This window comes from Heloderma suspectum, chromosome 8, assembly GCF_057233095.1.
Source record: "Heloderma suspectum isolate Gila_16-S chromosome 8, 16-S_ref, whole genome shotgun sequence".
Taxonomy (NCBI): Eukaryota; Metazoa; Chordata; class Lepidosauria; order Squamata; family Helodermatidae; genus Heloderma; species Heloderma suspectum.
Genome location: NC_139465.1, coordinates 44687799 through 44702586, shown reverse-complemented (window position 1 = coordinate 44702586; position 14788 = coordinate 44687799). Strand labels below are relative to the sequence as shown.

At 45.2% G+C, this 14788-nt stretch overlaps 1 protein-coding gene across 1 annotated transcript in view; it reads right to left on the bottom strand.

The window, feature by feature from the left end:
- Positions 1-14788, bottom strand: part of CHST8 (carbohydrate sulfotransferase 8) — a 456314-nt gene that overhangs the window by 343120 nt on the left and 98406 nt on the right. Inside the window, exon 3 of the mRNA XM_084812220.1 lies at positions 2499-2721. Coding sequence (XP_084668346.1) covers positions 2499-2610 — 112 coding nt within the window. The 5' untranslated portion in view covers positions 2611-2721. The remainder of the gene's footprint in view (positions 1-2498; positions 2722-14788) is intronic.

The following is a 14788-nucleotide window of genomic DNA, read 5'->3' as shown; positions in this document are numbered from 1 at the left end:
ACATCATGGATGCTCATGAAGACCACCACCAAATGAATTCTGCAACAGCGTGGGCAAACCAGCCAAGGGCTGTGATGACCAAGACGCAGCAGCAACCAGTGGAACAAAATGGTGCAGATCAACAGTGAAACCATGCAAATGTTCAGGGGGCAAATGCTTTTTGGCCGTCTCTACAGCTGCCTCCCACGTATTGCTTCCAAAGCAAATATCAAATTCACAGAACATTCAGTGCAGCCCTACAAATTTCATTCCAGCATTCATCAGTAATAACATCCCTACAAGCTTCTGCTGTGAGTGAAGCTACCACGTCTGCCACAGCCAGCAAAATATGTCCTGTCATTAATGCAAATGCTCACGAAATCTGGTTTGTCCTTTTTAAAGAGCTGCCTGTCATAAACTGTGTCTATGTAGCAAAAAATGCCTTGTAGTGCATCAAAGTATCAGGATGGAATGTTTGTCAACCACCTGAAAAAAGTATTCACAATATGCACCATCCCAGGCACATATATAAAATATATATTGTAAGCCTTCGTTTCCAACAGATAAATGTAATCAAGGTTTATATGCTCAGGGAAGCCAACAGGATGGGATTGTTTCACTTGAAGGATCAGAAGAAAATTGTAACTAATGTTGTGGAAAATTACTTTGATATTGCTTTCTCAGTACAAGATTACAATTAGGTTGCAGTGTGAAGCACAGGGAAAGAATAAATGAATGGTAACAAATCAACACAAACAGCTACTGTCAGGAGTACTTTGCTGACGGGAAGTAATGTAAGCATTACTTAAAGTTTTATGACTCTCGTTTTATTCTGGCTAAAGTAGTACATCAAGGGTTTTGCATCATGGTTACTCAGGCTAAAAACAATAAAGAACCATTTCTAGAGCAGCAGACAGCGAAAACTAAAGAACCAAACTATCTTTTATTAACCTTGTTTTATAAGCTACACCATCCCAAATTAAACTGGACTGAATGTATTAACAATGAGCAATGACTCTCTCCTCAGAGTATAATTCTATTCTGCTTTTGAGGAAGTAGGGTATGCAGAAAACGTGAGTGCATCTGGTTTTTAAGAAGTTGTTCAGATGGCATTTGGAAGTGATATGAATCCATTCAGCTATAAAGGAGGGGGTTGTATGCTACTATGGGACAACTGAGGTTGATTCATACACATCTATTTCCTACACTGGAGGTTAATCATGGGCTCATGTCACGGACTGAGCTGAGTTTCTATGAGTTTCAATTTTTTATATTGAAATGTGCATTTTCAACATGGAACAAGTTTTCATGAAACTACAGAAATAAAAATTATTTCACTTTTTTCATCCAAGTCTAGACTAGAATACAAAGCCTTCTCACAGAAAGCTGTACAGCTGGGGTGTGGAACATGTTTCAGCTCAGAGGCCAAATTCCATTCTGGGCAAGATTTCAAGGCCACATTCCAGTGGTGGGAGGGGCCAAAGGCAAAGCAGGTGAGCCAAAGGCAAATGGGCACGGTTAAAATAACAGCACATGTTAGCTTAAAGCTCTTCCTGACAGTAACTAAATCTTAGGAGAGGCATTTCAACCTTGTAGAATGGGGGGGGGGACTGGATAAAAGGTGGGAAAACATCCCACAATCAGTGTTTGGGGGAAAGTGATGGGGCCATATGGGGAACCCCAAAAGCCAGATTGGGACCCCTGGAGGGCTGGATTTCCCCCTCCTCTGGCCTGACATTCTGTACCCCTGCTGTACAGAAAGCCGCAGAAGGCCGTTTTTAAGGGCTCCAGGGAACAGTATAATTCCTTGACCAAACCAACAAGCCTAGGAAATCTCTCCAGCCCTGACTGGGCAAAATCTTAGCAACTTCCCTTTATCTGCTGTGAGTGAGCCTTTTCCCAGTCCATCTGCCTCACCCACAGGAAGGACTGTTAAAAAGTCTATGAAATCAGAAATGTTACCCAGTAATAATTACAATGCAACCTCAAGGATAGTTTTGGTTCAGTCCTTGCTTTGTTTGCGACAGTCCAAACCTGGAACATGGGGGACTGCCCTTTCTGCCCAGGAAAATGTTGGATTTCAATTTCATGTGCTTTGCTGTCCACTACTGGGAGGTGACTGCCAGACATGTTCTCTCTTTGGTGCTAGACGAGTCATTGAAGAATTGGCAATACACAGAGAGCAGTACAAATGACAGCATGTAGATACTGATAGCTCAGTTCTTGGGCTCTGTAGCTTGTATCAAAGATTGCAGCTCTCCCTCTGGAGCAGGAACATTACACCATCTGCTGGGAATTGATGAATCTCTTTGCATGGATGAACCCAGCATGACTTTCCAAGGGCCTCATCATAATTTGACATAACTTTTTAGTTGATAATGGGAACATTTCCAATAGACAAATGCAGGCCTCTTGATCACTGAGAACATGTAAGGATGTTCTTTACCATTGAGTATTATTTTGTCCAATAAAACCACTCAGGAGAAACAACATGAAAAAGAGAATCAGGAAAAACTCACCCGGTGATTGCTGATGGACAACTTCTTCTGGATCCTGCAGGTGGATGAAAATAACAAGCCCTGCTGCTCCAAACAGCAGGATGAAGGAGAACATGCAGGTAAGCTTCATCATTGACGTCCTCAGATCAATCCAAGTTGAGCCCACGGAAAGAAGAAAAGGTATTCCGTCTCCAAGGCACAGATTGTGGTCATCATTCCATCTGGCTTTCCATTCCAGTGCCACCTGGTGGGGGAGAGAGAGCACAAAGCCACTAATACCATAGATCTTGACTAACCTACCTAAATCACATCAGAACTTTCCCTCATCTTTCCTTCCCCCCGCCCTGGGCATCCATGATGTGGAGGCAGGAAAACACTCCATGTGGCATCACATCACACAATTCATCATGATCATCACCACCACCACCACCACTACTATTATTACAGAAGATCAGAGGAGCCATGCTGGATCAGGCCAAAGGCCCACCTGTTCCAGCATTCTGTTCTAGGTATGTGTGGGAGAAATTTGTTCACTTTGCATTTTAATAGGAACTTACCTAATTTTGTACTTTCGAACCACTATGTGAACTGAAATTCAGTTATCCTTCAAAATTCACACTTCTGAGTTTTGCTATTGAGTTTTTCAATCAAAATATGCATGCAGAAATGTGTATATTAGGGAAAAGAATGTTAAAAGTGCATTATATTAAGAAAATTGCTTGCAAGACAATCTGTATATTAGGCAACCATGCATACAAAAATGCATGTATTGGGTGAAATGTGCACACAAATGCTTATGAAGGTTCATGCACACTCGTGTGTGTGTGTGTGTGTGTGGGATAAACCAAACTTAAGACTGGAGAAAGTCTCAAAATTTGAGTCAAAATGAATGTAAGACTGAAATAATGAGAAACTGAGTAACCATAATGGACAGATTCATCCATCCCTACTCTCTTTGTACAGTGGCCAGCCAGATGCCCATGAGAAGATCACAAGCAGGAACTGAGTGCATAAGCACCCCCCTGCTTATGTTCTCCATCAACTGGTATTCAGAAGCATGCTCTCTATATACAGGGAAGAGGAAAGACAGACATTGGGGTTGCCCATTTTGGTTTTGCTAACATCTAGTTTTGCACTTAGTAAATGGTAGAGGTGGTAATCCAATTCCATCCAAACTGAAATCATAAATGAGCTAGTCAGTGTCTTCTTCAGAAAAAAAAACTGCAAAATTTTAAGAGAAGCCAAAAGAGTGTAGGCAAAACTAGTAAATGTTTCATATGCCCCAATATGAAAAAATGTTGTTTATATTCAACCATAGTATTACATTGCTGTTGCAAAAGTAGATGCACAGGATCAGGTCTCCCAACTTGCTGAGCATTCATCTGTTAATGTAAGATCCCTGTTGCACTCTCTTCCAGGACCAATGGGCTCTTCTAGTCTTATTTTGTCCCTATCCATGTGGGGAAGATGAAGGCAATGCCCTTGAAAATGTGTAAAGTGCATTCCCTTACCACAACCAACCTCAAAACATCTGGCAATTACTGGAAGAAACTTCCAGGGCAAAAGCTGTTGCTCCTGGGCATCTCCTCTTAGTTCATACATGCATGAAATCTAACTCTATAGATCATACTTGTTTCCTTCTGCTCGTGTGTCAGGGAGATCATAGACCACATGCATGCACTTGCAAGGAAGAATTGGGGGTGGGGGTGGGTGCTCTACTCAGCATTCTCTGAAACTCTGCAAATGCACAACTCCAATAACTGCCACACAGGTAACCAGTGACATTTCAAAAAATTGCCAGTTCTACTTAAAACAGCAATAAAAATGTTCTACATAGCTGCTGCAATTGTGCTCAATATTATGGTCATAATTAAATAAAACACCTACATTTATTGTCCTTGTTTGCCCACATTAAACAATAATGCACCATGCATCTGAGGCATAGCTCACTCCAGGATATATTTTTCTGGGATGCTATTTCATGGGCTGTTTTCTGTGTTAACTGGAAATTAAACTTGCAATAGTATCTTGCATGCTTTGGGATTGAGTATTCATTTATTACTAGGGCTGTGAACCGCTTCAGTCCGAATCCCAAAGCGGATCAGAGTGATTCAGACTGAAGCAGTCTGGTTCCAGAGCAGGTCAGGAGCAGCCCGAAGGGGTTGGATCACTCTGAAGCACTTCGGGCTGCTTCAGCCCAATCCGGACAGCTGCCCGCCCAACCGCACGAGCCCCCTGCTCCTTACCTAGACCTGTGGGGAGTGCCCGCAGCCAACGCTGTCTTGGAGGGAGTCACCTCTTCTTCTGGGAAATTAAATGTTATGTAGACTGCAGCTCTAAAGGGGCCATCGATGCAACCTTACAGGTGTAACTGGCCCATTTATGCCTGTAATGTTGCGCAGATGGGCCCTTTATGGCTGCATTTAATTTCCAGAAGAAATTTTACAATTTAAAAGAAAATGGCGACTCCATCCAAGACAGCAACAGCTGTGGGCATTCCCTATGGGTCCAGGTAAGGAGCAGTGGGCTCATATGGCTGGGCCAGGGGTGGATGCTGGGCTTGCACAGCTGGGGGGGTGCTTTGGCTGTCGGGATCCCACTTTGGCCTCTGAAGCAGGTTGGGGGGTTCCTGCGTGGCCCTGTTTATTACCAGGAAATGGGAAGTATACATATTGGAATGTACCCATGCTATAAAATGTTGGGGTGATGTCGGAGGAATGTTAAACATAAGAACACAGGAACATAGGAAGAGCCCTGCTGGGTCAGACCAAAGGCATATCTAGTTTAACATTCTGTTCCCACAGTGCCCAACCTGATACCAACAGGAAGTCAACAAACTGGGCTTTTTTAAAAGTTAGCAAACACACTGAAATGCTTGTACACTTCTAGGAAATATCTAAATTAAAAATTGTCCTTGGGATCTTGAGTGTTTATTTCCAAAGCCACAAGCTCTTTACATGGGCCCCATCCACATGGAGATGCTTCATGATCTGTTACCAGTTTAATCTGGAGTTTAATCAATTTGAGTTTGCTTCTCCCATGGCACACAGTAGCCGATAAGGTGATGTACACCTTTAAAAACCCCACTTGCACTGGGCAAATGGCACCTGAAGCCGCATTAGTTTGGGGCTGGGTGTGCGAGTAGAACAACTTCATGAAGTGGGTAGGTGTGGAGCAGTGAATGAGCAGAGACTTGCTCTCAGCCCCTGTTCTCCTTTCCCTGCTCAGTCAAAGGCAATGGATGCGCATGACTTACTTCCGAGTAGGAACATTTAGCGAACACCTCCCCTCGCATGCTCCCTCTCTCAGGGGAAGTCGGGGTGAATTAAAGTACTTGAATTAAATTTCGGTGGACCTGCAGACAGACAGGCTTGCCCCCACCCCTGCTCTCCACACTCAGTGCTTTGTTACATCAATAGGAGGCACCACATTACTTTTGCCCTGTTCTTCTTTCCGTGCTCAGTCAAGTGAAATGGACAAGAATGGGGGGTTGGGGGATGATCGCTTTTTGAGATCGTAGAAATGTGTAGTTCTGCACTTCTGTATATGTGCATAGTCTAACCATCAGCTCTTAAAGTCAATAAAGCTCTGCGTACCTGTGCATCTCCATTTTTTAGCCTGCTGCTCCCCCGCCCCATCTCCACACAGCTTTGAATCAACAGGCTTTCCCCTCCTCGCTTGCATGCAGTGGAGGAGTTACTTCTGAGTAGACGTGCAAACATCCTCTCTCCTGCCCCTCTCTCTCCCTCTAGCGGCAGCAGCTCCCCTAAGCCCAGCTGAAGTAATGCAGAGGTGCGCAACAACGCACCTCCAGAACAGCGGTATGGTGAATGACTGAGCGGCAGCCGTGATGATGATGATACTATACAACAATGGTCCTGGCGGGATTAGGGTCATTTGGGGGCCATCAGCTCTTAAAATCACTAAAGCTCTGCACACCTGAGGATCAGGAAGAGGGGAGGGGAAGGGCATCACGGCCTGGGCATGAGTGTAAAACTATGATGCTGTATGGTTTGGTTTTTAACAAAGGGAACCCAAAAGCGACATGCTGACTTTCTCAGGAGTAAGCCTCATTGAAAAAAATGTGATTAACTTCTGAGTAGACATGGTTATCTATGCTAGCACATTTTTTCTTGAGTCAAATAAATTAAAAGGGAGAAAGGAGAGAACTGCCCCCATTCATATTCGAAGGTATGCAGATAAGGAGATATGCATTTCCAAGCCCATGATAGGGAGAAGCCAAAGATTAACTCCTTCCATTCCTTCCCTCTCCTGCTGTTTGAGGTTTTGTCTCGGCCACACTCCCCACCCCACCCCCCAGGCGGTAAACTGCAACAAAGGATGAGTTACTTTCATGTACGGGTGCGTAGTTTTGAATCGGCAGGCTTGAGGCTTGCTCTCCACCACACCCACTCCCGCGCTCAATGAATATTATAACAACAGGCAAAGGAATTCTCCCGTGCCCTCTGCTCCTGTACTCAGCAAAATGCAATTTGAAATTACTTCTGGGTATCACAGAATCATAGAATAGTAGGGTTGGAAGGGGCCTACAAGGCCATCGAGTCCAACCCCTGCTCAATGCAGGAATCCAAGTCAGAGCATCCCCGACAGATGGCTGTCCAGCCTCATCTTGAAGGCCTCCAGTGTGGGAGAGCCCACCACCTCCCCAGGTCATTGGTTCCATTGTCGTATTGCTCTAACAGTCAGGAAGTTTTTCCTGATGTTCAGCCGGAATCTGGCTTCCTGTCACTTGAGCCCATTATTCTGTGTCCTGCACTCTGGCATGATCAAGAAGAGATCCTGGCCTTCTTCTCTGTGACAACCTTTCAAGTACTTGAAGAGTGCTATCATGTCTCCCCTCAGTCTTCTCTTCACAAGGCTAAACATGCCCAGTTCTTTCAGTCTCTCTTCAGAGGGCTTTGTTTCCAGTCCCCTGATCATCTTTGTTGCCCTCCTCTGAACCCTCTCCAGTTTGTCTGCATCCTTCTTAAAGTGTGGTGCCCAGAACTGGACACAGTACTCCAGATGAGGCCTAACCAGTGCTGAGTAGAGGGGAACTAGTACTTCCCGGGATTTGGAAGCGATGCTTCTATGAATGCAGCCCAAAAGAGCATTGGCCTTTTTTGCAGCCACATCACATTGTTGGCTCATATTCAGCTTGTGATCGACAACAATTCCAAGATGCTTCTCACTTGTCGTGTGGTTGAACCACGTATCCCCCATCTTGTAACTGTGCATTTGGTTTCTTTTTCCTAGGTGCAGAACTTGGCATTTGTCCCTATTAAATGTCATTCTGTTGTTTTCTGCCCAGCGCTCCAGTCTATCCAGATCACTTTGAATTTTGTTTCTGTCTTCCAAAGTATTAGCTATCCCGCCCCATTTTGTGTCATCTGCAAATTTGATCAGCATTCCCTGCACCTCCTCCTCCAAGTCATTAATACAAATGTTGAAGAGCACTGGGCCCAGGACTGAGCCCTGCGGTACCCCACTCGTTACCTCTCCCCAGTTGGAGAAGGTCCCATTGATAAGCACTCTTTGAGTCCGATACTCTAGCCAACTGTGGATCCACCGGATCGTTGTTTCATCTAGCCCACTTTGAGCTAGTTTGCTCATCAGGATATCATGGGGCACTTTGTCGAAAGCTTTGCTGAAGTCGAGGTATATGATGTCTACAGCATTCCCACGGTCTACAAGGGAGGTTACTTGATCAAAAAATGAGATCAGATTTGTCTGGCAGGACTTGTTTTTGACAAATCCATGTTGGCTTCGAGTAATCACAGCATTGTTGTCAAGGTGCTTCCAGATTGATTGCTTTATCATCTGCTCCAGAATTTTCCCAGGGATTGATGTCAGACTGACTGGTCTGTAGTTCCCAGCTTCCTCCTTTTTACCCTTTTTGAAGATAGGACAACGTTAGCCCTCCTCCAGTCATCTGGCACTTCCCCCGTCCTCCATGATTTCTCAAAGAGAATAGACAGAGGTTCTGAGAGTTCTTCTGCCAGTTCCTTTATGACTCTAGGATGCAGTTCATCTGGCCCTGGAGATTTGAACTCATTCAAAGTAATGAGGTGTTCCTTCACCATATGCCTGTCGATCTCAAGCTGCAATCCTGCCCCTTCAGCCTGTACTTTGCCTTTGCCAGGGGGGTCATAGACCCTCTTTTGGAGAAGACTGAGCCAAAGTAGGAATTGAGCACCTCTGCCTTTTCTTGGTCATCTGTTATCGTTTTGCCATCCTTATTTAATAGCTGAACCACCATTTCTTTCCTCTGCCTTTTACTCTGCACGTAGCTGAAGAAAGCCTTTTTGTTGTTTTTAACATCCCTCGCTAACCTCAGCTCATTCTCAGCTTTAGCCTTCCTGATGCCATCCCTGCAATTCTGTGCTATCTGCCTGTACTCTTCCTTTGTTACTTGGCCTTCTTTCCACTTCCTAAATGTGTCCTTTTTTGTTTTCAGGTCATCCCTAAGCTTTTTGTGAAGCCACATTGGCTTCTTCTGTTGTCTTCCACCTTTTCTTCTTTTTGGAATTGCTTGTGATTGTGCCTTGAGAATTTCCTTTTTTAAAAGCTCCCACCCATCTTGGACTCCTTTTCTCGCTAGCATCGCTTGCCATGGGACCTTACTGATCATTGTTCTGAGTTTATGAAAATCAGCTTTCCTAAAATCTAGGGTACGCATTTGGCTACACTCGGCTTTTGCTTCCCTTAGAACCAAGAACTCAAGTACAACATGGTCGCTTCCCCCCAGAGTTCCTGTAACTGCTACTTTATCCACTAAGTCATCTCTGTTGGTTAGGATCAAGTCAAGTATAGCCGATCCTGTAGTTCCTTCCTCTACTTTCTGTAGGAGGACGTTATCCGCCACACAAGTCAGGAATTTCCTGGAGGGGCCATGTTTTGCAGAATTTGTCTCCCAACAAATATCGGGGAAATTGAAGTCCCCCATTACTACTACATCATGCTTCCTTAAAACATTGGCTATTTGCTTTTCAAAAGTTTCATCCTTGTCTTCTCCTTGATTGGGTGGTCGGTAGTAGACTCCGACCATCAGGTTCCTGTTATCCTTTGCTGCATTTATTTTAACCCAGATGCTCTCGATGGGGCTACCAAGCTCATCCTCCTGTATTTCTGTGCAGAGATATGTATTTTTCACATATAGTGCAACCCCACCTCCCTTTCTGTTCCTCCTGTTCTTTTTGAACAAGTTATATCCTTCAATTGCTGTATTCCAGTCATGAGAGTCATCCCACAAAGTCTCAGTTATACCTATCAGGTCATAATTTCCCTCTTGTATTAAGAGTTCAAGTTTGTTCTGTTTGTTTCCCCATACTCTGAGCATGTGCTTCATAGTCTGGCTTTCTTCCTACATGTGTCTGAAGACTATTATTGGGCGCTATCAGAGCTGTTCTCTCCGTTGTGGTGCATGAGCCTTCATCCATTGTTACTCCCAACTTTACATCTCCCTTCCCCGTAGGATTCAGTTTAAAGCCCTCCTGATGAAGTTCTTCATGCTGTGGCCAAACACATTCTTCCCAGCCTTTGTGAGGTGCAACCCATCCCTAGCCAACAGCCCATCTTCCAGGAAGTATAGCCCATGGTCCCAGAATCCAAATCTCTCTCGTCGGCACCACCTTCGTAGCCAGTCATTCACCCAGAGTATTTTTCGTTCCTTTTCTATCCCTCTTCTAACTACTGGAAGGATGGATGAGAAAACTATCTGGGCCCCAAAGTTCCCAAGTTTCCTTCCCAAAGCTTCAAAGTCTGACGCGATTTCTTCGTAGCTCCGCTTGGTGGTATCTTTTGTTCCCACATGGATGAGAAGAAAGGGATACCTGTCAATGGGCTTTATGAGTGCAGGCAACCCTTCAGTCACGTCTCTAATCCGTCCTCCCGGGAGACAACATACCTGGCGAGTCCACGGGTCTTCGCGACATACTTGGGTCTCTATCCCACGCACCAAGGAGTCTCCCACTACTGCCACTCTTCTCTTCTTCTTCTTGTAGTCCTGGGTTTCATCGCCTGTTTGACTGACCTTTAGCCTCTTGCTCACTCTCATGCAGGTTCCCCTGTGATTCTTCCTCTGCAGGCTGTCCTCCAGTCCCATCCGCAAGGACCTGGAATCGGTTCCACAGCTCCACTGCTGCCACTGGTGCAGAGTGGCATCTAGTTCTTCTTCTCCTAACTGTCACCCTTTTCCAAGGAGTATCCGCTACTCCATTTTTCTTCACCTCAGCATTTCCCACTTCTGCCTCATCTTGCTGTTGCTCTTCAAGCTTCTGGTCTTCCCTTTGCTGCTGTGGTTCCCCCATTCTGTCCAAGAACTCTTCATGTTCTCGTATTCCCCGGAGGGTCGACAGTCGCTGCTCCAGTCCACTTACTTTTTCTTCTAGCAGCGTGATCAACTTGCACTTGTTGCAGGTGTAGGCCATGTTGTTCTCAGGCAAGAAAACAAACATGGCACACACCTTGCAGGTCACCACCACTGGAGAGTCTTGTCCTTCCATTGCCTCTTTTCCCTTTTTGTGTCTAGCTTTGTGATCGTTCTAGACTAGCCTGTGCCTGCTCCTCTACTCAGTAGAGGTTAAAAGCAGAGTCCCACTGGTGTGAAAGTGTGTGTTACAAGACAAATAAATGGAAAAAAGTTAGTTAAAATAAAACATAAAAATAATTTAAAAAAACGTTAGGGGCCTCCCCCTTGACCTCCCCTGCCGAACTCCCCTGGCCAACTCCTGTTTGCTCCTCCTGTTCGCTCGCTCTCTGGGAGCTTGCTCTGCTCTGCTCTTCTCTGCTCAGCTGGGAGGCGGGAAACAGACTGAAGCTTCCCGCCCACTCAGCTGCTGGGAGTACTCAGGCCACACCCCTCCAATTCAGTTGGAGCTCTCAGAAGCACCTGGTGAGCTCACAGCCAATCAGAAGGATAAAGGGCAGCCCCCTGGGCTTCCTGCAACCCACTTACCTCTTAGCCTCTGTCTCCTTTGTCTCTTCAACCACTGCAACTCCCCTGGCCAACTCCTGTTTGCTCCCCCTGTCCGCTCGCTCTGTTCGCTCGCTCTCTGGGAGCTTGCCTGCTTCTGTAGTCCCTGGACCAGCTGGAACAGCTTGCTCCTCTCTGCTCTGCTCAGCTAGGAGGCGGGAAACAGACTCATGTACACATGCGTCTGCTCTTTCCGTGCCCACTCCCTGCCACTTTCCCTCCCGCCAGTCAGCACTGCTCCAGCAGGGGCAGTTCAGCTCTCACAGACTCTGAAAGCACCATGAAAATTCCACAGCAGGGTAATCCATCAGAAAAGCACTTTCAGAAACACTGGATTTTAGAGCTAGAAACAGCATGCTGGCTACATAGAAGGGTATGCATCATCTGACACTATCAACTTCAGGGCTGTAAGGCCCCAGGCCTGTAAGCCAGCTAATAGTAGTTTAGAGAGGCTTAGAGATCCATAATGCTCTCTGCTTTGGTTCATTATTAGTAGCAATCCCTTGCAGGTGGGCCTCTTGGCTTGTAAGATGAGTCAAAGGTTGATATGGCCACCTCAGCACATTCCATGCTAACGAGCTCTGGTATCGTTTATCTTATCAGAGCCTAGGATGTGCCTGAAAAGTGAAGCTATGTTTATCTTAAAGCTACAGGTGGCTGTGCTGGGAAAATTATGATAGTCTTGCTTCTGCCAAATATGTTACTAAGCACTGTTAGGCTATGCTGGGAAAGTTGTAGATGAACTCTAATTAATGTTTGCACCTGTCATACTACCTGCTATGCCTGAATAACATGTATGATATAAAAGTCATCTTGTGACAGAGTTCTTTGTTCAGAGCCTTTGTCTGATCCAATGATTGGGTATGCCTGTGTGCTGTAAGTACTCAAAATATCCTTGTAAGCAAACCTGGATCTGACTTATCACTTTCTTGGCACCTCTAAATTCTGGAAGCCCATAGCCAGGGCATACAGGGGCACAGTACAGCTGGCATAAAAGCCCTATGTAGATCTGTCTGTGGATACGATATGCCAATTTCTGTGGCCAAAAGCCGTGGTTTTCAGACTGTGTTGATAGTAGGACTATGCATCAGATTCAGACAAAGGCCAAAGCTTGAGAAGAATCAGGCTGCTTTGGTCTGGTTCTGTTAGGTCCTGAGGGAAAGCAGACTTCCCTCCAAAGCCAACAGAATGAAGCCAGCAGACTTTATGTCTTCAAATAGTGTCTTTTGGTTTCATTTCTCTAAATTCTACAGGGGTGGGAGTAGGGAGGGAGTAAAGTTGAGTGACCTCAATCCTGTCAGTCAAGGATTTCCTCAGACTCTCATCAGGAAATACAGAGTTGCATGGAGGAGAGCTTGACAACCATGATCACATCACCTTGAGAAAGTTCTACCCTAAAAATAATTTTAAATAAACAAATAAACCTACATTTATTTGTGCTCTACTTGTGCCTACATTGTGCTCTTTTGGCGACAGGCAAGAATCTTATTTTCCCAGGCATTTTAGTCTTTTTCGCTTTTTATTTTATGCTGTAGTTTTAAACTTTTGTATTGTATTTTATCATGTTGTATTTTATGGTTTTACTTGTTGTGAACCACCCAGAGAGCTTTGGCTATTGGACAGTATAGAAATGTATTTATTTATTTATTTATTTATTGCATTTATACCCCGCCTTTCTCCCTCTCGCAAGGAACTCAAGGCGGCTTACATTATCCTCCTCCTCACCGTTGTATCCTCACAACAACAACCCTGTGAGGTAGGTTGGGCTGAGAGTCTGTGACTGGCCCAAAGTCACCCAGTGAGCTTCCATGGCCAAGTGGGGACTAGAACCCGGATCTCCCGGCTCCCAGTCCGTCACTCTCACCACTACACTACACTGGCTCTCATTATTTAATTAATGTAATTAATTAAATAAAAATAAAATAATGTACAATTGCAGAGGACAGGTGGGTGTGTCTTAGGGAGATGCATTGTCGGTTCATCTGGAGTCACACTGAGACCCAATAGGGCCAGCTCAAGTCATTGTGCTACCAGAGGCAAAGGGCAATATGCCCCTCCCCATTCTACATATATAACCCAACTGGACTGGCTGCTGACTCCTAACATGCATCTTTTTACACTTGCTTACATTGAATTGCATTTGCCATGTTAATGACCACTCTCCCATGCTGGAGAGATCCTTTTCAAGCTCTTCACAATTCTTTTTTGTTTTAACCACCCTAAGCAATTTGGCGTCATCAGCACATGTGACTCACTCCTAATTCCAGATAATTTATTAATAAGTTTAAAAACGGCAGCCCCTTACCCCATTGTTCCCATCCCTCCATTGCTAGAATTGACCATTTGTTCCTACTCTCTGCTTTCCTGGGCTTGTTCACCACTGGTGCAGGCAATGCACTCAGAGAGATGCCTGAGAGGGTCCAGGCCAGAGGACTACCCCCTTAACGCAATCTGTTCTTCAGGAAGGGGTGGAGCCTAAGACAGATAAAAGGGCTAAACTGAACTCTAGAACTTATTTGAGAAAGTTGTCTGCTTGAAGTTGTTTAAGGTTCTGCACCCCCTGCCAGCTACCTGATGGACTAGCCATTCAAGTATCTGCCATAACCCATGCCCACCCACCCCTCTCACGGTAAGGACAAGACACCTTTTTAGGGTGCAAGTGCACAGCATCAACAGTTTCATCAGTGATGCATATATGGTTCCTGATCCAGTAATGGAGAATGCATCTATTTGCCCAGCAGCTGGTTACAGCACCCTAAAGCTGGGAACCACATGCAAAGCTTCCCTTGCCCTATGCATGTCATGTTCTCTGACTGTGATCCTAGGGATGGGTGAATGAGTGATGTCTGAGATTGCCACAGTTATCCAGACATCATCTTGCTGCTCATGTTGTGCCCAATTCCTGTTCATATTTGCGATCACTACTCACTCTGCACAAACAGGAGCACTGCGCAAATCAAATAGTGATTGAATGTGAAATTTGTGCAAATTTCCTAATTTGCACAACTTTCCTCCATAGACTAAAGCAGGGGTGATTCAGGAATGTGTTTAAATTGAACTGGGAAAGTTGTGCAAATCAAATGTGAGCACATGTTCAGCAACTTAAGAATATTTTCAGTAGATACATCCTCATGATTGCGATTGAAGCCCTGAACTTTTGGTTTCAGAGAGCACCCCATGATGCAGTCCTCACCACCTGTGTGCCAGAGGAACCAGTGGCTGCAGAATTGGCACTGGCCCTTTATGAGACAGACAGCCCCTCAGAGGGAGTGGGGCTAACAGGAGGCCCAGATCATCCAGCCTTCATAAAGCCTCAGAGGCCTCCACATGTTGCTGA